This window comes from Lampetra planeri, chromosome 53 (genome assembly GCF_965212315.1).
Source record: "Lampetra planeri chromosome 53, kcLamPlan1.2.h2, whole genome shotgun sequence".
In the NCBI taxonomy this organism is placed as follows: domain Eukaryota; kingdom Metazoa; phylum Chordata; class Hyperoartia; order Petromyzontiformes; family Petromyzontidae; genus Lampetra; species Lampetra planeri.
The window spans coordinates 7,552,416-7,579,853 of record NC_136159.1 but is presented as its reverse complement, the minus strand read 5'-3'; the positions used below and the strand labels follow the sequence as shown (position 1 = coordinate 7,579,853).

General features: G+C 50.9%; 2 protein-coding genes across 2 annotated transcripts; both read left to right on the top strand.

The window, feature by feature from the left end:
• Window positions 1–229: 229 nt before the first annotated feature.
• On the top strand, window positions 230–13,659 carry LOC144734817 (follistatin-A-like). Its single transcript, XM_078617199.1, has 6 exons — window positions 230–649; window positions 6,357–6,551; window positions 8,485–8,703; window positions 10,428–10,685; window positions 11,934–12,191; window positions 12,808–13,659. Exons 1-6 carry the CDS (start codon window positions 571–573, stop codon window positions 12,999–13,001), a joined length of 1,203 nt encoding a protein of 400 aa, XP_078473325.1. The 5' UTR covers window positions 230–570; the 3' UTR covers window positions 13,002–13,659.
• An 8,534-nt stretch (window positions 13,660–22,193) lies between these two features.
• NDUFS4 (NADH:ubiquinone oxidoreductase subunit S4) lies at window positions 22,194–26,387 on the top strand. The gene is made up of 5 exons (XM_078617342.1): window positions 22,194–22,361; window positions 24,929–24,995; window positions 25,268–25,440; window positions 25,675–25,748; window positions 25,876–26,387. The coding sequence occupies exons 1-5, from the start codon at window positions 22,258–22,260 to the stop codon at window positions 25,977–25,979; spliced, it is 522 nt and encodes a 173-aa protein (XP_078473468.1). The 5' UTR covers window positions 22,194–22,257; the 3' UTR covers window positions 25,980–26,387.
• Window positions 26,388–27,438: the final 1,051 nt, after the last annotated feature.

The following is a 27,438-nucleotide window of genomic DNA, read 5'->3' as shown; positions in this document are numbered from 1 at the left end:
GGGGGAGCTTTGCCTTTGTCTCGCGCGCGCGCGCGTGCGTCTGTGTGGCGTCGGTGAGTGGTTGTGGGTGGGTGGTGATTGTGGTTGTGGATGGGTGTGGTATTGGGCTTGTGCGCTCACTGAGCTTCCCATATAAATACGGCTTCCCCTTAACACACACACACACTTTACTTCTCATCCTCCTTAGAACGTGCAAGTCTGCAATTCGACCCGACACTCACTACCGTCTCTCTAATCGAACTATTTCAGTACTATACTGCACAGTAAGTCTTGCCACATACACACCAATCTCATACACACCCACACTTACAACTCATACAAGTCTTACCAAATTGTGCAGGGTGCACACACACACACACGTGTACACACACACGTGTACACACACACACGTACACACACACACGTACACACACACGTGTACACACACACGTGTACACACACACACGTGTACACACACACACACACGTGTACACACACACGTGTACACACACACACGTGTACACACACACACACGTGTACACACGCGCGCGCGTGTCCACCACTTACACCTCCCGGGATACTCATCAGGCGATGGAGACGAGGTGGAACTCTCCGACTGCCCACGTGACTCTCCTGCTGCACCTGCTGCATGCGGCCACCGCCGTCGAAGGTACGTCGCCTCCGTTTCACGACACGTCGAGTCCGTTTCACGACACGTCGAGTCCGTTTCACGACGCCTCGAGTCCGTTTCACGACGACGCGTCGCCTCCGTTTCACGACGACGCGTCGCCTCCGTTTCACGACGCGTTGCCTCCGTTTCACGACACGTCGAGTCCGTTTCACGACACGTCGAGTCCGTTTCACGACGCCTCGAGTCCGTTTCACGACAACGCGTCGCCTCCGTTTCACGACGACGCGTCGCCTCCGTTTCACGACGCGTTGCCTCCGTTTCACGACACGTCGCCTCCGTTTCACGACGCGTCGCCTCCGTTTCACGACACGTCGCGTCCGTTTCACGACGCGTCGCCTCCGTTTCACGACACGCGTGGCTTTGTACGTCGCGGTCATGCCACTCAAATCAACATCAAAGTGTCATCATCATCATCGGCAGCATCATCGGCATCGTGATGACCCACGGCGCTCGCTGCTTTCGCCAGCCGCCACCACCGCGTGCAGCGTCGCTTGCCAGCGCGTTCCAGACCTTGCAAGACGACAATCGATCCGACACACACTACCCTGTCTCATCGAAACACGTTCCTGCGGAGGGGGCCGGTAGGAACGTTGGGTTGCTCGGTCAATGGCCAGGGTCAACGGCGGCGTGGTGTATTCCGCAAATATGGCCGACTGTGAGGGCGGGCACAAGCCGGCGTGAGTAGGTTAAACGTTGAGTTTTATAAGGGCACCACGGGGTGACCAGCCCTTCCCCACCCAGCCCTCCCCTCCCCACCCAGCCCCTCCCCATCCTCCCCACCCAGCTCCTCCCCACCCTCCCCTCTCCACCCAGCCCCACCCCTCCCATTTTTGGATGCACGACGGACGGACACAATAATCCTCTGTGGGCTGGTGTAACCAGGAGGTTCCTACCAGTATTATTTCAGTCTTCTACATTGCAAGTCTTAACCATATACACACCAGTCTCATACACCCCAGTTGCATCTAATACACGGCTTACCACATCGTGCAGGGTGCACACAATAACAACAACAACCACCGCCATTCGCCACTAGGTGGCGGTGACGTCACCACGACGCTTGTGCCAGGCTAGGTGCACGTTGAGGCCACGTGAAGTGTCGAACGCCCGCTGGCAGGAGGTCACGGGGCAGACCCAGCAGGTGCCACGGGTCGACCGACAGAGATGAGTGGCCGATGCACCACCTGTGCCCCCTACTGTGCACAAACAAACAAAGATCCCCCGTATAGCCTTAACAGATTCTAGGGGCAAGTGCTGTTAGCGAGCACCTATGAAGGCCGGAACGGTACACACGCGTGCACATGCACACGTGTACACACACACACACACGTGCACACATGTACACACACACACACACACGTGTACACACACACACACAGACCGCATCCTGCAGGAGGCCCGGAGCACAGTGGTGGGAGACACAGCCACAAACCTCACCGCCATGTGCTCCTGCTTTAGCGAGGTCTCTCTCTCTCTCGTCACCCCTTTGCTCGCTGGACAGAGACCATTCCAGGTCTCCCTCTCTCTCTCTCGTCACCCCTTTGCTCGCAAGACAGACACCACCCCAGGTCTCCCTCTCTCTCTCTCGTCACCCCTTTGCTCGCAAGACAGACACCACCCCAGGTCTCCCTCTCTCTCTCTCGTCACCCCTTTGCTCGCTTGACAGAGACCACCCCAGGTCTCCCTCTCTCTCTCTCGTCACCCCTTTGCTCGCTTGACAGAGACCACCCCAGGTCTCCCTCTCTCTCTCTCGTCACCCCTTTGCTCGCTGGACAGAGACCACTCCAGGGATTCATCTTCTTGGTTCTTTCGGTAAAGTCACGTAGAATGGAAATAATAAAATAATACAAATAAAACATATAAAATAATATAATAACATAATGAGGTTCCAATGGTGTAAACGGTGAATCCTCGAATCCCAAGGGGTGATCCCGAGCGGTGACCATTGATTGGCCGCAGACGCGGTGTGTGGGTGTGAACCGAGGTCGTGATTTTAATATAAATTAGGGGGTAAACATCCCCCCCCCAATTTATATTTTAATAACGTAAATATTCAAATATGCTCAAAATGTCCCCCCCCCCAAAATGTATAGCAATACAAAATTATTGTTATGCTATATAAATAAAAAGAACAATTTGATAAACCTTGGCCACATTATCTGGACTTGTCTTCATATAAATCAATACATAGATTTCTGTTCATATGATTGTGGTTATGGTTGGTTGTTCTTTATTAATCATTAATCTCTGCCATTACATACAATGAAACAAGAAATGGTAAAATAAAAGTAAAAACAGAGCAGCGTTTATACAATACACTATTAGACATTACTGTAAAAAATACATAAAAATTCCATCCTATATGTTAGTGACTTTTTTATATATTACGCAGGAAATTAGTTTTCAAATTTTAATATTTTTCTGGGTTGGGACCACCCTACCCGATACCCGGCTACCCGTACCCAGCCGGGTACGGGTACGGGTAGACCGTGAGTCACTGGTGAGTAACTGTTTGTCACTCATTTCCCAACGTCTTGTCTCTTCTCACAATTCAAGTTCCTAGAATCAACCCACCCGGGTACGGCCGGGTACGGGGTACTCGTTTGCGACCCTGGTGCGGCCGGGTACGGGTAAGGAATCAAAACCCGTTTGCAACCTCTGCCGCTCGCCCAACTCGCTCGCACGCATCTGCGTCGCCTACGCGTGGACCGTCCCTGCAAGGCGCTTGCAGGGACGGAGCTGCGTGCGAGCGCCTTGCAGCTCACGCAGAGAGAAGTACGCAGAGTCGATCTTCGAGCGCGGTGGCTCCCCGCTGGGCGATTCGCCAGCGACGCGTTCCAACAGCGTCGTGCGGTCAACGACGCAGCTGCAGGGCGAAGATTTAAGTCGCGCGACTTCGATGGCGATAAATTGGCGGCGCTAGAACGGGATAAAAAAATTAATTAGCGACATAATGAATGGCGCGTTATGTTAATGCGGGAAGGCAAGGGATCACTTTCACGATTAAAGCATTAATATTCAAAATATCGCAGCTTGATCCACGCTTCATCCATGCTCGAATCAAGCGTGGATCAAGCTCTGGTATTGGGAATGCACTTGCCTATGTGTTGGAGCATGGATCAGGCATGGTTATGGTATGTGACTTGGGTGTGTTGGCATGACGATGATATTTTGAATACATGTGACTTTGGTGTGTTGGCATGGTTACGATATTCTGAATACATGTGACTTGGGTGTGTTGGCATGGAGATGATATTCTGAATACATGTGGCTTGGGTGTGTTAAAACATCGATAAAGCATATCTATGATATTTTGAATACATGTGACTATTTGTTCGAGCATGGATAAAGCTTTCTATCGATAAAAAAAAAATTGGTCGATTCCCGTTTAATACAATATTTGATCGTTAAAAATACATCGATTCCCGTCCCAGTATTCCTTATATGGGTAAAGCATGCCCAATTACTCCACATATGGGCCAAAATGATGAACATAATTTATCATTAATTCTGTCGAGGATTAATGTTATCTTGTTACAGCGCTGTAATAATCAGTTTAACACGTAGGCTTTCGCAACCAATATTATCCATAATACAATTATCAATAAGAGAGGTTTTTATTATAATAATAGGGTTTTTCCCATTTTTTTTTCGCAACAAAACTGAAACCTTCTTACGAGGATTCATGTCTACATTAACCACAATACTTGCAGTCAAAAGGGACATCCCTTGGTGTGGACCAATCAGTTTCAAGGACAATGCATATATTATCATAGTATGTTTTTTGTTTGCATTTTGACTGCAAGTATTGTGGTTAATGCAGACATGAATCCTTGCAAAAAGGTTTCAGTTTTATTGCCAGAAAAAAGGGGAAAAATCCCTATTACATTTTGGTACTGGCAAAGGAGGTCTGATGATGAAAGAGAGGTTTTCGTTTTGTTTCCGTGACAAACCTTACTAACTGGCTGTGTCGGCTGGTGACGGGTTTCACGACACATTTATATTTCAGCGATCTAACCCAAAACAACCTCTATTATGGAGCGATAAAATCGTACACCCGACAAAATCACCCATCAGAGACGTGACCCCCACATATATGGATGGAGGAAGAAAGTGAGCATGGCTTTGGCTGAAGGCGGCGTGTCTTTGCCCATATATGGTCATTGCGGATCGTTCATCGAGATCAATTCTATCGTTTCCCACTAAGTTGGTCCACAACAAACGAACATCAAAAAATACCGCGGGGTTATCGTAATTAGGGGGTTCATCTCTGTGTCGATTAATTGCCAATAGATCTGTGGATCGAGTAATGATGTGGCCACGGGCCCCGCCCATCCCCCTTCATTTGATTGGCTAAGGGGCCGTCCATAAATGACGTCACGCACCTATGGGGGGGAGGGTTGAGAAATGTGACGTCACATAAAAATGCGCAACTTTAAATAGACAACACGTTCTACTTAATTAAGTAGACTTTTTAATAAATGTTTTCTCCTACAACATCAGAGTGCAGCGCCACATTAAATACGCACCAAAATGACAATAGTTTAAAGCGATTTGAAGCATGTTTTATATATTTTTTGTGGGGGGGGGGGCAGAGCTTTGTGACGTCATATTTGAGGGGGGGGGGGGCTCTGACTTTTTGTGACGTCGTGTGACGAGGGGGGGGGGGGGTAAAAAATCGTCCAAAATCGCGTGACGTCATTTATGGACGGCCCCTCATCACCACGTCTGCCGTTGACACGTGACGGTGGCCATGCGCACGTGGCAGCAATGGGTGTTGCTGGATCACACACAGACACGCGGATATTGTGAGACTCCCTTGCCGAAGGCACCATGGAGGTTAGCCACACCACCACGGCTCGCCAAGAGGGCGGTACAGCCAGCGTGGGATAATCTCCATCTGCCCCATCTGTACTGGATAGAACGTTGCCCTCTCAACTTCCTCCCACACGTATAAACATTCATGGGTCGATAACACATTCATGCATAGAGGACCGCAGAGCTTGGGTGGGTGGGCGGGGCATTGTGAATGTGGTGCCGGCTCACCGCATGGTCTGCGGCCCCTCGTCTCCAAGAGTCTTTACGTCTGCACGAGGAACGTCGAGTGGGCACCGCGCGTCAGCAGCGCACGGCGTCACGTGGTCGACCTCCTCGTTCCACTTCGTTTTTGTTCAAGTTCAAGTTCATTTATTAGGTGTAGCCCTGTGAGCCATTCGGCTCTTGAATCGGGTGCAACCGCAACAAACAAAAAAACTAAAACATGAACAAGAAAACATCTTAAAGTGAATATGTGACTAAGTGCAAACAGAAAATCCAATAAAAGACAGCAAAATATTGCAGAAAAACACCGTACACCAACGCTGTGTGCAATAATCCCAGTGGGATACAAGTCAAACAACAACAACCACAAGACAACTTAGATGAACTCTGTACTACAACAAACAAACATGGCTAAACCAATACACTTTTCGAAATTACCAAAATAAAGCCATGAAAGCAATGCAACAGTGATCATAGGAACTGTGACGGAATTTGCACAATAAACGACATTAACAACATGTACCACCAAAACCCTGCAGCCACAGCTGGCTGCACGAGTCACTCCGCAACAGCAGAAGCATCAATCGGGGTATTACCATTTTTCAATGCACCTGTATGTTCGGACGACACCTCCGTGGGCGTGCAGGGGGCATCTGCTGGCTGCGTCGGGGCGAGGGTGGCAGGTGCCAGGGCTCGCTACTGCAGGTCGGGGTCTCCATGGCCGAGTGCTGCTCGGCGCACGGGCCGGGCCGCGCGTGGAGCGGCCTCGACGCATCTCCGGAGAGCCTCTTCCGCTGGAAGTTGAGCGGCGGCGCCACGCCGTGCGTGCCCTGCAGCCGGGGTAAGCGCCTCGCGCCCACGGATAGCGGCTGGAGGCATGCGGAGTAGCCTGAAGGCCACGAGTGCCGGGCTTGTTAACGCCACACGCGCGTCGAACGACAGCGCAGTTGCGCATCTACGGCAAGGGGCACCACTGTGCACTGCGTTTTTTGCTCACGTTGATTTTGATGGTGAGCTAGGGCCAAGAGGATGGCCACAATGCTCTTCTTCTTCTTGGTTCTTTCGGTAAAGTCACGTAGAATGGAAATAATAAAATAATAAAAAATAAAACATAATAATTCTCACGACGTTTCGGCCACAACGCAAGCAGCCGTCCTCAGGTGGAGAACAGGTCTGTCGAGAAGACAGAAGACAGAGTCTTCTTGGTTCTTTCGGTAAAGTGACGTAAAATGGAAATAATAAAATAATAAAAATAAAACATAATAAAATAATTCTCACGACGTTTCGGCCACAACGCAAGCAGCCGTCCTCAGGTGGAGAACAGGTCTGTCGAGAAGACAGAATCTGTTCTCCACCTGAGGACGGCTGTCTTCTCGACAGACATGTTCTCCACCTGAGGACGGCTGCTTGCGTTGTGGCCGAAACGTCGTGAGAATTATTTTATTATGTTTTATTTTTATTATTTTATTATTTCCATTCTACGTGACTTTACCGAAAGAACCAAGAAGATGAATCCCTGCAGTCACGAAAGCTTTAAATCGAAATTTAACACAATGCTCTTCTTCAGGAAATGTTTATTTTTATTTTTACAAGCCAGGAGGGTACTTGTGATCAGGATGATCAGGGTGATGATGGTAATGATTGTGTTGGTGGTAATAATTTTCATGATTGTACTAGTGCTGATTGCATTGGTGTTGGTGATTCTGGTTGTGGTGGTGACAGTGTGTTGCTGGTGACGGTGGTGTTCGTGACGGTGGTGGTAGTAGTGGTGATGATGATGATGATGGGAGTTTTGGTGGTGGCGGTGATGGTGAATGATAATGAAGACAGCGCTTGTGACGATAAGAATGATGACGACGAGGATTGTGGAGGCGGTGGTGGAATGCCGGTTGAGAAAGTTGTTTCGAGACGACAATGTTCATGCTCCGGGTCTGTCCCGCGATCTCCTGCCAGCGAACGTGACCCTCAATGTGCACCTAGCCTGGCACAACCTCTGCGGCCATTCCAGCCGCACAGAGTGGCGAAGCAAGCGGCCGTTGCCGAGCTAAGTTGAAATTGTATTTTGTTTAACCGGGGCGAGATCTCGGGTGGAGGAGGACTTGGGAACGACTCTCGTTTGCGAGAGTCACCCGAGGTCACCGGAGTGCAGGCGGAGGAAAACAATTTTAATAAAACTTCTTGGTTCTTTCGGTAAAGTCACGTAGAATTGAAATAATAAAATAATAAAAATAAAACATAATAAAATAATTCTCACGACGTTTCGGCCACAACGCAAGTAGCCGTCCTCAGGTGGAGAACAGGTCTGTCGAGGAGACAGACTCTGTCTTTATTTTTATTGTTTTATTTTTATTATTTTATTATTTCAATTCTACGTGACTTTACTGAAAGAACCAAGAAGATGAATCCCTGCAGTCACGAAAGCTTTAAATCGAAATTTGAATAAAGTGCGGCAACAAAGCGATGAGAAATAAGAGCCCCAAAAATAAAATGCCGTGTGTCAACTCCTGAGAAAACTGCAAACAAAATAAACATTGCACAAACGCTAAAGTGGCGTTGAGCAATAAGCTCGCCGCGACGCGAGCCTGCTCGGGCAGCTCTCACATCCAGACGGATCGTAGGGACGACTTATACAAAACTCAAGTTACAGCCGTGGGGGCGGTAGGTGGTGAGTGTCGCAGGCCACAGTGTCAACAGGACCATTTGGCGGCTGCATACACAGACGAGCCGCTCGCTCCGTGCCGCTGACGCCGCCGCCGCCGCTGTTCCCGCTCCAGGCTCCTGCGACCGCATCGAGTGCGGTCCCGACCAGCGGTGCCGCGTGGGCCGCAACGGGGCCCCACGCTGCCTCTGCGCGCCGCCATGCCCCCCGGCCACGCGCGCGGGCCCCGTGTGTGCCTCCAGCGGCCGCACCTTCAGGGACGAGTGCGCCCTGCTGAGGGCCCGATGCCGGGGGCAGAGGGGCCTTTCCGTGCAGTACCCGGGGCCCTGCATGAGTGAGTCCGTGGGCGCGTGTTCGACGCGTGGGCCCCCAATTGGCAGGTCCTGGATCGTGCGCGGTGTCTACGGATGCTGAAACATCGGGCTGGGGACGTGGCCGGGAAGCGAGGCTTGCATCACTTGTGTTCCCAAGCCTCGCGTAACCTCGCTCCATTCGAGAGCGCATACCGTGTCGACCCATACGGGTTCACCGGTTTCTTGTACAGGGAAATTGAGTTTTTAGGTCCGTTTCAATATAGGCAAAAAAACCAATTTTTTTGGTCTATTTGTTTGTGTTTCTCTTCTTGTGATGGGACTTTGTAGGATGAACGTTGAGATTTTATAATAGCACGGGGTGACCAGTACGATCTGAATTGGTCTGTAATAAGTTAGGGCACTGATAAGTGGTTGGCAGGTTTGAGAGCGTCATAGTACCGCTACTGCCATGGCTACCATTCCCAATGAACTTCGCTCGGGTTCATTCCTCCACCCATGTTTCTCTCGTCCCCACTGTGTTCAACCACCACACTGCAGGTCACAACAACACACTCGCACCGTTCACTCCAACAACAACCACCGTCATTCGCCACTAAGTGGCGGTGCTGTCACCACGGTGCTTGCGACAGGCTATGGGCGATTTAAGGCCACGTGAAGTGTCAACCAAAAACAAATCCCACTCAGTTTGTAGTTTTGGATTATTATTTATTTGTATTCTCGTTAAACTACCTGGAAAAAAACACTACACATTCACTCACACGCTCATTCGCCCTACTCACAAGCTCATTCGCCCTACTCACACATACGCTCACACAAAAAACCGCACTAACCACATTGCAGGTCACCCTCACTTCTCAGTTTGTGCTTCTTTGTAATTCTCTCCCATCGCCTCGAACTTTGTTCAACTTCAGCGATCCCGTCAACCGCCGTCATCCGTTCTAACGCCTTCAAATGGCGCTTGTTTGACGCTCGCCAGCTCGGCATTTAGTATTTTATTATTACACGCTTTTATTTAACTCCATCTGTCTGTTGTTGTTATTGTTGTTGTCGTTGTCGTATCCTCAAATCTTGTAACTCAATTTTAACCCACTTCCCAATGTGGTATCGACTGCAAACTTGGTATACTTATGTCATACTGATGACAATACTATATTCTATCATAAAAAAATATACATATATTTTTAATCATTCTTTTTTATATGTTATGTTTCGGCTTGGGTCTAACTGTCCACGCTCAACTGACGTTGGCTGTAATTGGCCACGGTCCCACACGTTAAGGCAAGCTTCGGGGCCACTTCCTGGAGTCGTGGAGTTCTTCCATTACTAGTAGGGTACATTTCATTAAAGCGTGTTTAAAAAAAAAGTATTTTAAATATCACTTATTTAAGCCCGCGCTCGGCAAAAACTGCGATTTACAAAACAAAACCTAGGGGGGGACTCAGAGCGGAGTGCCGCTGTCACCCCCCCCAACCCCCCTCCCCCCACTCCCCCCCATCCCCCCACTCCCCCAACCCCCCATCGCCCCGCCCACACCCCCCATCCCCCCGAACCCCACCCAACTCTCTCATCTCCCCCACCCCCCCCCATCCCCCCACTCTCCCCAACCCTCTCATCTCCCCCACCCCCCATCCCCCAACCCCCCATCGCCCCAACCCCCCCATCTCCCCCAACCCTCTCATCTCCCCCACCCCCCAACCCCCCCCAACCCCCCATCGCCCCCACCCCCCCATCCCCCCCCCCGCAGGGTCGTGCGCGACCGTGCCGTGCCCCGGCGCCTCCGTGTGCCTGCTGGACCAGAGCAGCACGGCGCACTGCGTCAGCTGCAGCCTGCGACCCTGCGCCACCACCACCACGACCACCACCACGGCCACGGCTGAGGTGTCGCCGCGCTCCACGCTGTGCGGCAACGACGGCGTCACCTACCCCGGCGTGTGCCACCTGCGCCGCGCCACCTGCCAACGCGGTCGCTCCATCGGCGTGGCGCACCACGGGCCCTGCCAGGGTAGAAGCCCTGAGCCCTCGCCCCTTCACCCCTGAACCCTCACCCCTGAATCCTAACCCTAACCCCCTGAGCACTAACCACGGTCCCTGCCAGGGTAGAACCCCTGAGCACTCGCCCTCACCCCTCACCCTCACCCCCTCACCCCCCTCACCCCCCTCTTCCTCACCCCTGAACCCTCACCCTGAGCCCTCACCCCCACCCCCTCACCCTCACCCCCTCACCCTCACCCCTGAGCCCTCACCCCCCTCTCTCTCACCCCTGAGCCCTCACCCCTGAGCCTCCCCCCTCACCCCTGAGCCCCCCCCCCCTCACCCCTGAGCCCTCACCCCCCTCACCCTCACCCCCTCACCCCTGAACCCTCACGTCCTGAGCACTCACCCCTCTGAGCTCTAACAACAACAACGACAACAAAACTCTCACCCTGAACCTGACACTAAACCCTCAGCCGAACCCCCTTGTTCTGAAACTCAGCCCCTGAACGCACGCATTAAACCGCGCACCCCCAGCACGAATCTCCTGACCCTGAGCCCAACATCGTCTGCCGGCGTGGGGGGCTCTAATTGGTGTGGCACACAGCGGGGCCCTGGCAGGCCGATCATCTCTGCTAGACCGCAAACTCCTAAACCCAGAACGCTAAATCCCACAGTAAACCCGAGATCTAAACTCTTAAAACCCTGAATCATATTGCCCGCCACCAATCCCAAACCCTGTGGGATCACAGCGAGGCGGAGTCCGTGAGCCCGTGGACCAGACGTCTCACTCTTCGGTGCCACCTGGGATGGCAGAAGGCAAAAGCGGTTCCAATTTGTTTACACCGCCCCAAATAAACAGCGAATTATGCGATAGTCACTTGAAAACGAGCGGGGTTATACACAGCCACTTCGCCCTCGCTCACCCCGTCCAAATCAATCGGTACGATCAAAGCTTAGCTACCTCCAGTTGTTGGGACATCTCCTCCGGGCGCATGGGTCCATGCTGTGCCCGCACCTCCGTTTAGCGCAGAGGTCGCAACCGGGTACCCGATACCCGTACCCTACCCGATACCCGGCTACCCGTACCCGGCCGGGTACGGGTACCCATTTGCGACCCTGGTGCGGCCGGGTACGGGTAAGGAATCAAAACCCGTTTGCGACCTCCGGTTTAGCGCGGTCGGCTACGTACGGCGCGAAAGAAGTTGCGCGTGGTACGCGCGTGCGTGCCATGCTCCAATGGTCACCCACTTCGCCGCGCTCACCCCCCGCCCCGCAGACCGCCCGTCCTGCGCCGACACGCGCTGCGGCCCCGGCCGCCGCTGCCTCTGGGACTCGGAGTCACGGCGGCCGCACTGCGTGCTCTGCCCCGAGGCTCCGTGCTCGACGGCGCCGACGGCGACCCGCGACGGCCCGGACGAGGGGGCGGCCGTGTGCGCCTCCGACAACGTGACGTACCCGAGCGCGTGCGCGATGCGCGAGGCCGCGTGCGCGCGCGGAGTGTACCTGGAGGCGCGAGCGCCGGGATTCTGCGGCCGTGAGTACGCGGCTCCAAATCCCCTCTCTCCGCTTTGTGCCGCGTGGCTCGTGCGGAGCGCGTCAATTGCTTCGCCTCGGGAGCTCGGGGATTGGCCGATACACCTGCTCACCCGCCCACTCGCCGAACCTTCACTGGCCACCTTCACGTGTTACCAGATCCATGGTTTGGCGGTCAAAGCCGCAGTCGCACACACGAGGGAGTCTTTAATTTTCCATTCGGTGTTCGCATCTTCCACGGTTTGTGCCGATTCTGTTAAGCGCTGCCCATTGTTTCCGAACCCTGTTGAACCTGTAAACCGGTTTCTATCGGTTTGAATCTTGATTTGAAGCTTTCGTGACTGCAGGAATCTATACTCTTTGGTTCTTTCGGTAAAGTCACGTAGTTAGAAATGATTTGATTTTATTTCTAACTACGTAACTTTACCGAAAGAACCAAAGACCATCGGTTTTAGTTGAGCCCAAACCGAACCCGGAGAAACTTGTGATTTTGACTGGCCGTTCCCAAAGGTGGTGACGTCACCTTGCGATGCAGCAGCATGCGTTGCCCTTTTGCCGTCTGAAATGTCTACCTTGGCATCTCGGTTATCATGATTGCATTTGTTTCTATTTTCTAGCGACGGAGGAGTACGACTTGGAGGACTTGGAGGATGAGGTTGATGATGAAGACGACGGCGGCGGCGATGGCGACGATGTAGGCGATTACGCCTCCGAAATGGGCGATGACCTCAATGAAGCGTGGGAGTCAACCCAACGGCTCGATCCGCAAATCACCGCGTCGGAAAGGTCAAACGGCCGGGACAGCTGGTAAAAAAAAAAACACGCACGCACAGGTCAAACGCCAAGTTACCGTTATTCTCCGTGGCGTACCACTTTTACCTCCCTGTATACTTTAAAGCAAACGTTTGCGGGGTGGATCTTCTAATCTAGTAAGAGTGCGTGCGTGCGTGCGTTCGTTTGCGCGTGTGACCAGATTTGTGTTAACTCTTGACACCAGACACTTTCCAGATGTCGACAGATTCGTCGTGTTAAACAGAGAATGTGGTACAGCAAAAGGCACAAGGTCCCGCAAGGATCGATTGATTCCCTAGCCGAGGATGCGAGCGGAAGTTCCGCTGATTACCTTGAGCGTAGACTGCGGTATTGTGGCGAGACCACGATGCAATATAAAATTCACGAGAGTTTGGTTGTCGTCTGCTTGTAAAAGATTATCGTCTCGTTCGCTCATTGTTTCCTTGCGCGTTATTTACAAAATAACACACACGGCAATGAAAAGTTCTCAAAATAAACGGCTATGACCAATTTAAATGAGCGTTTTTGGCTCAACGTTTTTCGCTCGGGGTAATTAACGGCCCGGAAGTCACGTGGTACCATCATTGCCGCGGCCATTTTCACATTTTGCTGAATTTCAACTTACGGCGGAACTGACGGCACGTGCCCCATGAGCGCGACAGATGGTGGACATTGCGACGGTCAGAGGGCTCGCTCGCAGGCTCACGCCCAGCCACGGGTCCTCTAAAGTCGCACGTCCAGTGCTGGGGGGGGGGGGGGTCTTTATGGCGCCCGCCGTGATGCTTTGTGAAGTGCAAATCTCACTGGCAGCCATCGGTAAACTTTGGTGGTTGGAGATTCGAAGGCAGATCGCGGTTCGAAGGACACGGGAGCAGCAATTAACACATTCCTGCGGAGGGAGCTGGTAGGAACGTTGGGTTGCTTGGTCAATGGCCAGGGTCAACGGCGGCGTGGTGTATTCCGCAAATATGGCCGACTGTGAGGGCGGGCACAAGCCGGCGTGAGTAGGTTAAACGTTGAGTTTTATAAGGGCACCACGGGGTGACCAGCCCCCTCCCCACCCAGCCCCTCCCCACCCTCCCCTCCCCACCCAGCCCCTCCCCACCCTCCCCACCCTCCCCTCCCCACCCAGCCCCTCCCCACCCTCCCCACCCAGCCCCTCCCCACCCTCCCCACCCAGCCCCACCCTCCTCACCAGTATAATGCTTTGCTCACGCCACCGCCGACGGAAGAGCCTCCACTCGGAAAAAAAAATATTAAGAGCCTCTCCAGAGGGCATTTTATTTCCCGCCCACTCTTCCACGCTGACCGAACGTATTGAAAGAGGTGTGAGTGTCCACCCTTTACCCCGCCGACCCTCCGATTGACTCGCTGTGGTGGCGAACCTCTGCGCGCTGCGGGGTGGACAAAGACGGCGGTGGGAGTTTAAGAAACTTGCCCCATTGTTGAAACCGCCGCGCCAGGGAGATCGGCTCGGAAAGTCCAGTTGTGCGCCGATCCTTATGCCACAGGGTGGAAGGTGTGATTTGTTTAATAACTACAAGGCACCCACCCCACCCTCTCTCCTTCCCTCCCCCCGACGATGAGGAAACACTCAGCGCCCTACGAAGACCAAATTACTCCCGGGGCTGATGAAATATGGCATGGGGTGAACAATAGCTGGGGGGTGGTGGGGGGGAGCTTGCAAAATGATATCATGTCTGGCCAAACCAGCTTGCAATAAAACCTCTTTAGATAATACAACTCTTTAGATATTATTTTTACACGGCTGTTACAGTTGATACATTACATTCTATAAATGTGTTTTTTTTTACGTAAAGTATATAATAACAACGACAACAAAAACAATAGATTTTATTTGATGGAAAACAAAATACAAATGGGTGGGTGTTCAAGTTCAAGTTCATGTATTAGGTATAGCCCTGTGAGCCATTCGGCTCTTGATTGGTAAAGGCGATGGCGTTGCTGAGAACCGGTATGCAGACGTGAGCGATTTTTGTTTTTGTATTAGTTTGACAAACGATGGTCCCCCGGGTTTAGCTCCGTCGTCGCTGGGGGGGTTTTGAGTCTCTGCCGGTGCCACGGCACCTTCAGCAGGAGGAGGGCCCCTCGCCCCGGTCTCACCGCTCGGTGCTTTTGCTCACGAAATCAGCGACGAGAGTTTTTTTTTTACTTTTTATACATCTTAGTCAAGGACGAATACGATGACGGTTACAGCTGCTGCCCACTCAGGACCCAGAGCGCGACCGACTGACGAGGCGATGTGAGCGCGTCTGAACGCAGACGCAGGGTTCGTTCATTTGTTGCGCTTTGCGAAACTCTGAGCGAGCGATGCCTGTGGTTGCGTTGAAAATCGCACGGCTGTTTTGCCAACACCTGAAATCTGTATCACACGTGTAAAACTTTAAACCTGGTCCGGACTACACCCACGCATGAAATGTATTATTCTCGTCCATATTGTAACGATTTAGCGTTGTTCTGAGCTTTGTGTATGCAAAATTGGCATGTGAAAACTGTAAATATCGATGATGTTAAAATAAAAAAGTAAATCTCGTTTGTCCGCCCTGCGTGTTTGTGATGCGTACATTTCAAAAAGACGTCATTTTCAAGATCAAGAAGTCATCGTGGCCGAGGCCATTAATGTCACCACCCCACCGACGCTTCGAGCTCCTCCACCAGATCCCACGGGTGCTGCTGCTCCTGCTGCACAGGAGATACAGAGAGTGACCTCTGCAGGAGATGCAGAGTGACCTCTACAAGAGACGCAGAGTGACCTCTACGATCTGCGCTCGTGGTCTCCCACCACCACCACCACCTGCTCTCAGGCCTTCGCCTTGGTCGCCAGACACGTGGAGACGACCCCAATGCCTGTCTCAGTGACTGGCATTGGGGTCATCCTGAAACACGACTCCCACCTCGCGAAAGATGAATTTGTCTAACATATACAAATACAAAGATTTCACGAAACGTGATCACAACGATGCACCCATGGGCGAGACTGGTGACAGAATGGCAGCCAATGGAGTGAGCGCAACAGGGCGACCACAGCAGAGACGGAGCGTTGAGATCCAGGTCACGTGACAAGGGAATTTGGCAAACACCAAACGATGAAGCATGATGACTTTCAACCAGCAGTGGATAAAGGATAGCTGATGATGATGATGCAGTCACCAGCGGTGCAACATCGTGTAATTTTTTTGTCCCTTTGATTTTTTTGGACAATTGTATGCCTGGTGTATTTTCAGCATCAAGTCGCGGAATTAAATTAATTTGGAAAGCTCAGGTGGAGCTATCCTATTGTGTCGAGCTTAGAAGAAAGATTTTACACGCGAAAAAACGTTCACACTAGGGGTTGAACGTTACCACACTGTGCTATGAGACTGGTGTTCGTAAAATGACACTCAAACCAATAGTTAATTCTCAAAGAGGGCATTTATTAGTATTAACTTCACCAAGATACGCAACAATCCAAATGTTAAATGAGCTGTGTTTGGTTGTGGCTGACAAAGCCCAAGCTTTCGACTCTTCTGCACTCGGGAACCCTGATTAATCACAGGATTAACCACAGGATTAATCAAAGGCAGCGACGACTGAAACCTGGATTCGAGCCCAGCATCTCAGCAGTGCCGGCTCAACTATAAATATCTCATCTCTGAGTCACCCTGTCACCCCATAAAACTGTGTCACCCCGAGATTCCTGGCTCACACCTACAACCCTAATCCAATGTAAATGCCCGCGTCTGTGCCCAAACACACCACGTGTGGGCTCGTGCTTCTCAAAGTGCCCGTGCGCTGCGAGCGGCTCGAGGCAGCCGTGGCACCGATCGTTCTACGTGACGAGCAAAACATCATTCTCGTTGCAACCGATGAGTTTCACGTCTCCTCTCACACTCGTGGCGGGCCATCGAGTGTCTGCTTGGGCGAACACACGGTGCACGTGCATGCCTAGACTGTATACCTAGTTAGTAGTTCATATAAATAATCATGGGCGGAGTTGGGAGGGGGAAATGCCCCCCCCCATACTGGGCACCTTTATGAATTTATTTTCAGTCGTTTACAATAAAGAAGAATTATAATTAATTAATTATATGCACCAGCGATTCCTGATGTGAGGGACAATGCGAAACCCTGCCCAGCCCATTGCACCATCATATTATTATGATGGTGCAATAGCACATGTGCAGTGGGTTCAACTGAGTCTCAGACGTAGACTTGGAGGCAACACATTTATTTAACTCCAACACACGGGGCAACTTCCCCTTAACAGAATAACAACCTATGGTGGTGACCTCTAGGCTCGCTACACTAGTTACCACGTGACTGGTGTAGTTAACCGGGTGGTGACCACCAGGCTAGCTACACTAGTTACCACGTGACTGGTGTAGCTAGCCTGGTGGTGACCACCAGGCTAGCTACACTAGTTACCACGTGACTGGTGTAGTTAACCGGGTGGTGACCACCAGGCTGGCTACACTAGTTACCACGTGACTGGTATAGTTAACCGGGTGGTGACCACCAGGCTAGCTACACTAGTTACCACGTGACTGGTGTAGTTAACTGGGTGGTGACCACCAGGCTAGCTACACTAGTTACCACGTGACTGGTGTAGTTAACCGGGTGGTGACCACCAGGCTGGCTACACTAGTTACCACGTGACTGGTATAGTTAACCGGGTGGTGACCACCAGGCTAGCTACACTAGTTACCACGTGACTGGTGTAGTTAACTGGGTGGTGACCACCAGGCTAGCTACACTAGTTACCACGTGACTGGTGTAGTTAACCGGGTGGTGACCACCAGGCTAGCTACACCAGTTACCACGTGACTGGTGTAGTTAACTGGGTGGTGACCACCAGGCTAGCTACACTAGTTACCACGTGACTGGTGTAGTTAACTGGGTGGTGACCACCAGGCTAGCTACACTAGTTACCACGTGACTGATGTAGTTAACCGGGTGGTGACCACCAGGCTAACTACACTAGTTACCACGTAACTGGTGTAGTTAGCCAGGTGGTTACCACCAGACTAACTACACTAGTTACCACCTAACTGGTGTAGTTAGCCAGGTGGTTACCACCAGGCTAGCTACACTAGTTACCACGTAACTACTGCTACGGACCGGGACCAACAGCTCGGGTCCAGGTCCACGTGTTGGAGACTCGTTGAACGGAGAACGTAGACGAAGGTTTCTTCCAGGATGAACAACAACAACCCCGGTCCCTCGGGGGACCCGGCTTCTAGTCTCTGCTGCGTGGTCGGCTCCGCCCTGGGCCACGCCCACCTTCCAGAATCCTCGAGCAGGATCTGGACCCCGACCACGTGACCACCCCTAGCCCCCACTTGGGGCCCCTGTGTGGACTTAACTGGTCACGTGTCCTCCCGGGTCAACCAGAGTGCCATGGCCTTTAGTAACCTCTTTCTACGGCATTCCCACACCCTGTCCTGTAGGGGCTGGCACTGCACGCCAAGCGTGGTGCCATCAATCAGCGCTGTCACTCAGCGCTCACCGGGCCCCTCTAGGGCCGGCTGGCACTGCACAGTGACATTCCGCGATGTCACTACACTACTATACACTACACTATACACTACACTATATACTACACTATACACTACACTACTATACACTACTATACACTACACTATATACTACACTATATACTACACTAATATACACTACTATACACTACACTACTATACACTACACTATAGAGTACACTATACATTACACTATACACTACACTACTATACACTACACTATAGACTACATTATACACTACACTATACACTACACTAAACACTACACTATACACTACACTACTATACACTACACTATAGACTACACTATACACTACACTATACACTACTATACACTACACTATACACTACACTATGCACTACTATACACTACACTACTATACACTACACTACTATACACTACTATACAGAACACTATACACTACACTATACAATACACTACACTACTATACACTATACACTGCTATACACTACACTATACACTAGACTACTATACACTACACTATACACTACACTATGCACTACTATACACTACACTACTATACACTACACTACTATACACTACCATACAGAACACTATACACTACACTATACACTACTATACACTACACTACTATACACTATACACTACACTACTATACACTACACTATACACTACACTATACACTAGACTACTATACACTACACTATACACTACACTATCCACTACTATACACTACACTACTATACACTACACTACTATGCACTATACACTACTATACACTACACATGTAATAAACAAAAAACTCCACACGTTCATCGAATCTGCCTTAAAGTGATAAATATTATTGGAGACGTTTCGGACAACGCTCATGAAGAAGGGCCATTGCTATAAACGTTGCCTGTTACATATTATTTTTAAAATACAAATGAGTGATTTTGTTTTCATTCATCTTTAAAAGAACGGTTTGCTCGGGCACAGGCCAAAAGTTACAAAACGGCCCAGCAATAAGCAGCACTTCAAGCCGTACAGATGAACGTTACAAAAAGTGCATTCCTTGAATAGAGCAAGATGTGAGCTTTGGAAAAAAAAGAAGTTTGGAGGGAATTCCAAAGCGGAGCAGTGGGAGGAAGGGAAAATATAATTATGACCTACAGTGTGGTGAGTGGGTGAGTGCAGTGTGGTAAGGGAGAGTGTGTTGAGACCTGCAGTGTGGTGAGTGGGTGAGTGCAGTGTGGTGAGTGAGAGTGTGTTGTGACCTGCAGTGTGGTGAGTGGGTGAGTGTAGTGTGGTAAGGGAGAGTGTGTTGAGACCTGCAGTGTGGTGAGTGGGTGAGTGCAGTGTGGTGAGTGAGAGTGTGTTGTGACCTGCAGTGTGGTGAGTGGGTGAGTGCAGTGTGGTAAGGGAGAGTGTGTTGAGGCCTGCAGTGTGGTGAGTGGGTGAGTGCAGTGTGGTGAGTGAGAGTGTGTTGAGACCTGCAGTGTGGTGAGTGGGTGAGTGCAGTGTGGTGAGTGATAGTGTGTTGTGACCTGCAGTGTGGTGAGTGGGTGAGTGCAGTGTGGTAAGGGAGAGTGTGTTGAGGCCTGCAGTGTGGTGAGTGGGTGAGTGCAGTGTGGTAAGGGAGAGTGTATTGTGACCTGCAGTGTGGTGAGTGGGTGAGTGCAGTGTGGTGAGTGAGAGTGTATTGTGACCTGCAGTGTGGTGAGTGGGTGAGTGCAGTGTGGTGAGTGAGAGTGAGTTGTGACCTGCAGTGTGGTGAGTGGGTGAGTGTAGTGTGGTGAGTGAGAGTGTGTTGAGACCTGCAGTGTGGTGAGTGGGTGAGTGCAGTGTGGTGAGTGAGAGTGTGTTGAGACCTGCAGTGTGGTGAGTGGGTGAGTGCAGTGTGGTAAGGGAGAGTGTGTTGAGGCCTGCAGTGTGGTGAGTGGGTGAGTGTAGTGTGGTGAGTGAGAGTGTATTGTGACCTGCAGTGTGGTGAGTGGGTGAGTGTAGTGTGGTGAGTGAGAGTGTATTGTGACCTGCAGTGTGGTGAGTGGGTGAGTGCAGTGTGGTGAGTGAGAGTGTATTGTGACCTGCAGTGTGGTGAGTGGGTGAGTGTAGTGTGGTGAGTGAGAGTGTGTTGTGACCTGCAGTGTGGTGAGTGGGTGAGAGCAGTGTGGTGAGTGAGAGTGTGTTGTGACCTGCAGTGTGGTGAGTGGGTGAGTGTAGTGTGGTAAGGGAGAGTGTGTTGAGGCCTGCAGTGTGGTGAGTGGGTGAGTGCAGTGTGGTGAGTGAGAGTGTGTTGTGACCTGCAGTGTGGTGAGTGGGTGAGAGCAGTGTGGTGAGTGAGAGTGTGTTGTGACCTGCAGTGTGGTGAGTGGGTGAGTGCAGTGTGGTAAGGGAGTGTGTTGTGACCTGCAGTGTGGTGAGTGGGTGAGTGTAGTGTGGTAAGGGAGAGTGTGTTGAGGCCTGCAGTGTGGTGAGTGGGTGAGTGCAGTGTGGTGAGTGAGAGTGTGTTGTGACCTGCAGTGTGGTGAGTGGGTGAGAGCAGTGTGGTGAGTGAGAGTGTGTTGTGACCTGCAGTGTGGTGAGTGGGTGAGTGCAGTGTGGTAAGGGAGTGTGTTGTGACCTGCAGTGTGGTGAGTGGGTGAGTGTATTGTGGTAAGGGAGAGTGTGTTGAGGCCTGCAGTGTGGTGAGTGGGTGAGTGCAGTGTGGTAAGGGAGTGTGTTGTGACCTGCAGTGTGGTGAGTGGGTGAGTGCAGTGTGGTGAGTGAGAGTGTGTTGTGACCTGCAGTGTGGTGAGTGGGTGAGTGCAGTGTGGTAAGGGAGAGTGTGTTGAGGCCTGCAGTGTGGTGAGTGGGTGAGTGTAGTGTGGTAAGGGAGAGTGTGTTGAGGCCTGCAGTGTGGTGAGTGGGTGAGTGCAGTGTGGTAAGGGAGTGTGTTGTGACCTGCAGTGTGGTGAGTGGGTGAGTGCAGCGGAATACACCACGCCGCCGTTGACCCTGGCCATTGACCGAGCAACTCAACGTTCCTACCAGCTCCCTCCGCAGGAATATGTTTCTTGTACAAAAAAAATGAGTTTTCAGGTCCATACGGCGTACAGCCGTTTCAATACGGGCTATATTTTTGTCTATTTGTTTGTGTGTGTCCCCCCCCCCCCCCTTGTGATGGGACTTTGTAGGCTGGACGTTGAATCGTTCTGTAATGTGGTAGGGCACTGATAAGGGGTTGACAGGCATGGGCCGATGCTCGCTGTGGACATTGCAACCGAGTCAACATTGTGCGCTTGCGTGAATGGCTACATCGGAGGACGATGAGAGCCCACGAGATCGATGTCGTCGTGTCGGCCTTCATCCGGCAGTGGATTATTTTGGTGATTTCGAAAAGTTTACTGGTTTGGCCACGTTTGTTTGTTGTAGTACGGAGTAAGACTGATGGCCTTAATCTAAGTTGCCTTGTGGTTGCTGTTGTTGTTGTTTGACTTGCATCCCACTGGGATTGTTGCACACAGCGTTGGTGTGTAACGGTGCTTTTTTCTGCAATATTTTGCTGTCTTTTCTTGGATTTTCTGTTTGCACTTAGTCACATATTCACTTTAAGATGTTTTTTTGTTCATGTTTTTTGTTTGTTGCGGTTGCACCCGATTCAAGAGCCGAATGGCTCACAGGGCTCTCTACCTAATCAATGAACTTGAAACTTGATCACGGCTGAAGGTTTCTGTGGAGCGAACGAGGAGGGGGGGGGGTATCACGTGACCGCGGCTCGTAGCGACGTCACCGCCGCAATGGCTGCCCCCTTAGCGGCCCTGGGACGGACGGGAATGGCCGGTGTTCGTGGCTGCGTCTCTCTCCTCCTGCGAGCTCCCGGCTCGGTGCAGACGCCTGCACGGTGAGCTCCGCTTCAGTGGGGGTCCCCTTCTCGTCCTCCCCGCGTGGCTGTCGTCTTACCCGGGGGGCGCTGCCGCCACTCCGGAGCCGACCTTGACGATGCGGCCTAGCAGAGCCGAGGAGCCTTACGCTTTTCCTAGAAGCTCTGCCTGGGAACGCCGCGCCTCGAACCCCGTAATTTTGCGTGATTTGGCCATGCTTTCATCTCGTGTGTGTAGATTAGCTTTAAGTAAAATAGGTATGAGCCCATTGACACCAAGATACTCTTCGGCTTGTATAGAGACCCACGTACCTACATAGAGACCCTTCGACTTGTAATAGAGACGCACGGACGGACTGCCAGCCATAGAACACGAAAACAATGCAAGTTTGATTCATATGGAGTCGAAATGTTACCGCATCTCCAGACGTTGCATAGAAACAGTGGGCATACCGTACGTCAGAGAAAGAGACGGTCACTCATGGGCATATGACTTGAACAGGGTAAAGGAATCGACGGCACGGACTTGCACGGTGTAGTATAGGAAAATGAGAGAACTCACCACTGATTTTAGAGAGACTCGTAGATAACTTAGAGACCCATAAACTTGTATAGGGAACCATAGGCTTGCATATGCTTACAGTGAAATGAATATACATAAATGTCCTTTATTAAAATCAGGCAACGGCTATTCTTTTTGCAAGCGACACCTGCGTGATAACACAACACAGCATTCGGCAACTACATTTGTAAATCTAAACAAAGACGGCTTGAGCACATTTCTCATGCGCCTCTCATGCAATCCCTTCCCCCTAGAGGAGCGATCGTTCGAGAGGCAGTCTAAACATTCCCCTTCCGACTCTTTGAACGGACCTACGCGAAGGGCGTTAGGCAGGTTTGGGCAGGCAGGCTTAGCCTGTGAATGGACGCGCGCGTGTGTGTGTGTGCGCATGTGTGAATGCATGCGAGCGCAGGCACTAATTTGGATATCATTTCACACCAGTGTTCTGTTGTCGTGGCCGTGATGACACACGATGAGGTAGCCACCTACGCGTATTCGTCTGGCCGCGCCGTCTGATGTCTGGACATTTAAGCCGTAAAGAAGGGCTTAATGTACAATGCTTGCAATTATCACTTGCATTACGTCTCTTAACAAGACCAGTGATGTTTGGCACATGGGGTAGAGCGTTGTACATTATAACGAGTAGTGTTGCTACCGATCTAAATGTGACCTGCGCTAATTTTAGACTTTGCCTGGGTCATAATGACCGTCATCATTCCTAATGCAGATTAGGTTGTGGCATGATTGCTGTGTAATTTATTGCTTTTGGGTTATGAAATTACTAGCCTCCTGCAGCATTCTGCTGCCATGATATAACTACGCGGGATTGTATTTCATGTGACGTGGAGAGTTGTGTCAACCCATTTTTAGACAATTGCGTTATTCCTGAATGATTTAAAGAATACAAAACACTTCTACCAAAGTTCATTAAGTGTCACCGACCGTATGATTGATTCAAGACAATGGGAAGTAATGAGTGTGTGCTATTTTTACTGTTGTATTCAGCAGAGGTGGGACAAAGTCATTGTTATGCAAGTCCAAGTCGAGTCGCAAGTCATCAAATTCATGACTCGAGTCTGACTCGAGTCCAAGTCACATGACTCGAGTCCACATCTCATAGGTGGGACAAAGTCATTGTTATGCAAGTCCAAGTCGAGTCGCAAGTCATCAAATTCATGACTCGAGTCTGACTCGAGTCCAAGTCACATGACTCGAGTCCACACCTCTGGTATTCAGTAATATTACACTGCTTTAATTTCGTTGTATAGATTACTAGTTTTACTACATTGTAGAATGCGATGGCAGACTAACAGTAGCAACAAAAGGAGACAACACCCAAGAGGATGTCCACCACGAAGATGGAGATTAGCTCACAGGCACAAGCTTGAGGGGGAGTATTGTTGCATTGCAAGACCTTGGAGAATCGTGATGGCTTTGGGGGGAGGGGGAGATCTTCATTCAGCAGTGGATAGACTGTGACTGATGGTGATAAACTACAGTACGCAGCATGATCAAGCCCTTGACCTGCCACGGCTGCCCTTCCCAAGGTGACCGGGTGGCTCGGTCAACACTGAGCTGACACCACTGGGATCCTTGGTTCAAATGTTGGTTTCAGCTGGTCAAACTGGGTGTCGTGTGTATGGGGTTGACGGTCTCAGCTTAATCACCAATCACCGTGCAAAAAAACATTATTATTTTTTTTTATTCACTTTGGCTGAATTTCAACTCTGAAGAACTGTGAATATCAGTTTGACTGCCATGTGACGACCATTTCACTGCATTAGGCAAACTACATCCCCGAGTGTGGATTTTGATTAAAAAAATCACTCGAAGGGATCTCAGAAGCAAATTCTATAGTATCTGGTTTCTGGCATTGGAGGTTTGCACCGCTTTGCGAGAGTTCTGAATGGACACTCTCATGACGCCGTGAGCCCGATTGGAATAAAGTTGGAGAAAAGGCAAATAAATGTACCTTTCCTGACCCTGCTTCATCAATGCCATACGTTCCTTCTGTCTTTGTGGCCAGGTTCCTGTCATCAGTGCCACAGGGCAAGGGCGGCGACAGTCAGCTCATCGTCGTCAACGAGAAAGTGGTGGGGCCCGACAGCGACAATACATTTAAAGATGAAAGACAATATATTTTATCACAGCATATGAACACATCGTATGAAGTGGACAAAAAAAGTCTGCAGAACATTTTAGCATTACATTTCGTTACAATAGACAGACAGACCTAGTACAATTGCGATTAACCTGCGTTGAAAAGTGTAAACAAGCTGTACAAAAAACCTTGTGATCTGTTGCTTCTCGCATCTCACCCCCCAGTCTCTGCTCCCTTTCTCTCCCGGCACGTGCACACGCGCAGGACATCTCGCCCGTTACAGGCATTCCTGGCGAGCACGTGACCACGCGCAAGGTGCGCATCTTCGTGCCGGCACGCAACGCCATGCAGTCGGGCACCAACAACACGCGCAAGTGGAAGCTGGAATTCGACACGCGAGAACGCTGGGAAAACCCACTCATGGGCTGGAGCTCCTCGTGAGTGGCGTGTGATGATGTCTGTGGTGGTGGTGATAGTTGCGGAAGCAGTGGTGATTGCATTGGGGGTGGTGGTAGTGGTGTTAGCAGTGGTGCTAGGGGCATTAGTACTGACAATGGCACAGTAAAGATGGGACAGTGGTTGTGATGGTGGCGGTGCTAGCTAACAATACTTGCTCTAACAGTTTATGTAGGCTACATGGGTGAACTTTGACTTTGTGTGTCGGTGTGCAGGGGTGACCCCCTCTCCAACGTGCTCCTGTCCTTCTCCAGTAAAGAAGAAGCCATCGACTTCGCTGACAAAAATGGTACCGATAAACGATACGAATCTACGCACGGCTCATTATGAAATGAGCAGAAAGTCGTTCCTACTTTGTGAATGTCAAATGTAAAAATTGCGATTTAATGTAACACTGGCTGTGCACGGTGACTCAGGGTGGAGCTACGAAGTGGAAGAGAAGAGAACCCCGAAGCCCAGGAGCAAATCCTACGGCGCAAACTTCTCCTGGAGCAAACGCACGCGCGTGTCCACCAAGTGACACCCCTCCCCAGCATGCACAGGCACACAAGCTCACATGCTCACACCCACACAGGCACGTTCATATACAAGCTTTCCAGCTCTTGCCAATCTCCATAGGTTGACATGCAACACCAGGTATCTATGATTGGCAAGCACCGTGGCAGTAATGGGTGTCAGGTGCACTGTTGATGGATAGACGTGTTAAGCCGAGCCAACTGTGTGTCAGTAGCTGCGTCATTCGCCACCTTTGTCGCAACAGCGGTTGACAGCTGCCGGTTGGGTTACAGAGATAAACACGTGTATGCACGTGTGTGTACGTGAGTGTGCCATCCGCTGTCAGTGCAGGTGTGTTGATCGTGTCTTTATTGTGTTACCTATCATTATTATAATTGTAATTCACTTGTCAATAAAGTTGCATCTGACCAGGTGTGTTGTTGCAATGCCCATTTGCGTTTGCTACTACGTGTAAAAGGTGAATCGATAAATAATTATTTTACATGCCAATATCACCCTCAATAAAGTAGGCATCGGAGCGCATAATAGCAAAGCAGGAACGGTACAACAACAGGAATGAAAAAAGAAACCTGTCACGACCTCGGTGGCGAACGCCGACTGAGCAGAATAAATTGCAACCGCGTGCGAAATAAAGTGCAACCGTGCGCAACGAATAGCACAATAAAAGTGAGTAGAAAATAAAATGTCAAGAAACAGGTTTATATATGTTTTTACCTCCCCTGAATGTTATTGTATGAGAAGCTAAGTCTGAACAGACGTCTTGCACAGACCACGGAATTGAGAAAATAGGGTGTTGTGTTTAAACAGGGAAAGCTCATTGTGGCTACAGATATATAACACCAGCATAATACTGGTAGGAACCACCTAGTTCCACCAGCCCACGGGATTATTGTGTCCGTCCGTCGTGCATCCAAAAATGGGAGGGGTGGGGCCGGGTGGAGTGGGGAAGGGCTGGGTGGGGAGAGGCTGGTCACCCCGTGGTGCCCTTATAAATCTCAACGTTTAACCTACTCACGCCGGCTTGTGCCCGCCCTCGCAGTCGGCCATATTTGCGGAATACACCACGCCGCCGTTGACCCTGGCCATTGACCGAGCACCCCAACGTTCCTACCAGCTCCCTCCGCAGGAATGTGTTTAACAGCAGCAGCTGCTACTGCTGCAACATCATCATTGCCGTGTCCATCTCTTGTGTCCTACCCAAGCACCGGTCATAGTACGGTGCATTTCCATGTGCAGCCTGTGTGTCGATCCACTGCTGGATGGAGAGCCCCCCCCCCCCCATTCCCTTGACAGGCAGTGAGGGTTTTAATTGACCATACTTCACCAGGCTGGTCGGTGCGGGTTGGTTCAGGCGAAGGAAATACAAATTAACTGATGTTGTTGCACTGCCCTCTACTGGCCACAATCGCTACGGCGGTTTGTTGACATGGTGGTCACCCATCCAAGCACTGCGCGGGACCAAC

What these genes read in the sequence shown, in the direction of transcription:
- LOC144734817 (XM_078617199.1), top strand. Translation starts at nt 571, where the DNA reads ATGGAGACGAGGTGGAACTCTCCGACTGCCCACGTGACTCTCCTGCTG. An exon ending in GTGCGTGCCCTGCAGCCGGG is followed by an intron (nt 6,552 to 8,484) that starts GTAAGCGCCTCG and finishes TTCCCGCTCCAG; the next exon opens with GCTCCTGCGACCGCATCGAG. An exon ending in GCACCACGGGCCCTGCCAGG is followed by an intron (nt 10,686 to 11,933) that starts GTAGAAGCCCTG and finishes CCCGCCCCGCAG; the next exon opens with ACCGCCCGTCCTGCGCCGAC.
- NDUFS4 (XM_078617342.1), top strand. Translation starts at nt 22,258, where the DNA reads ATGGCTGCCCCCTTAGCGGCCCTGGGACGGACGGGAATGGCCGGTGTT. An exon ending in TCGGTGCAGACGCCTGCACG is followed by an intron (nt 22,362 to 24,928) that starts GTGAGCTCCGCT and finishes CTTTGTGGCCAG; the next exon opens with GTTCCTGTCATCAGTGCCAC. An exon ending in CTCATGGGCTGGAGCTCCTC is followed by an intron (nt 25,441 to 25,674) that starts GTGAGTGGCGTG and finishes GTCGGTGTGCAG; the next exon opens with GGGTGACCCCCTCTCCAACG.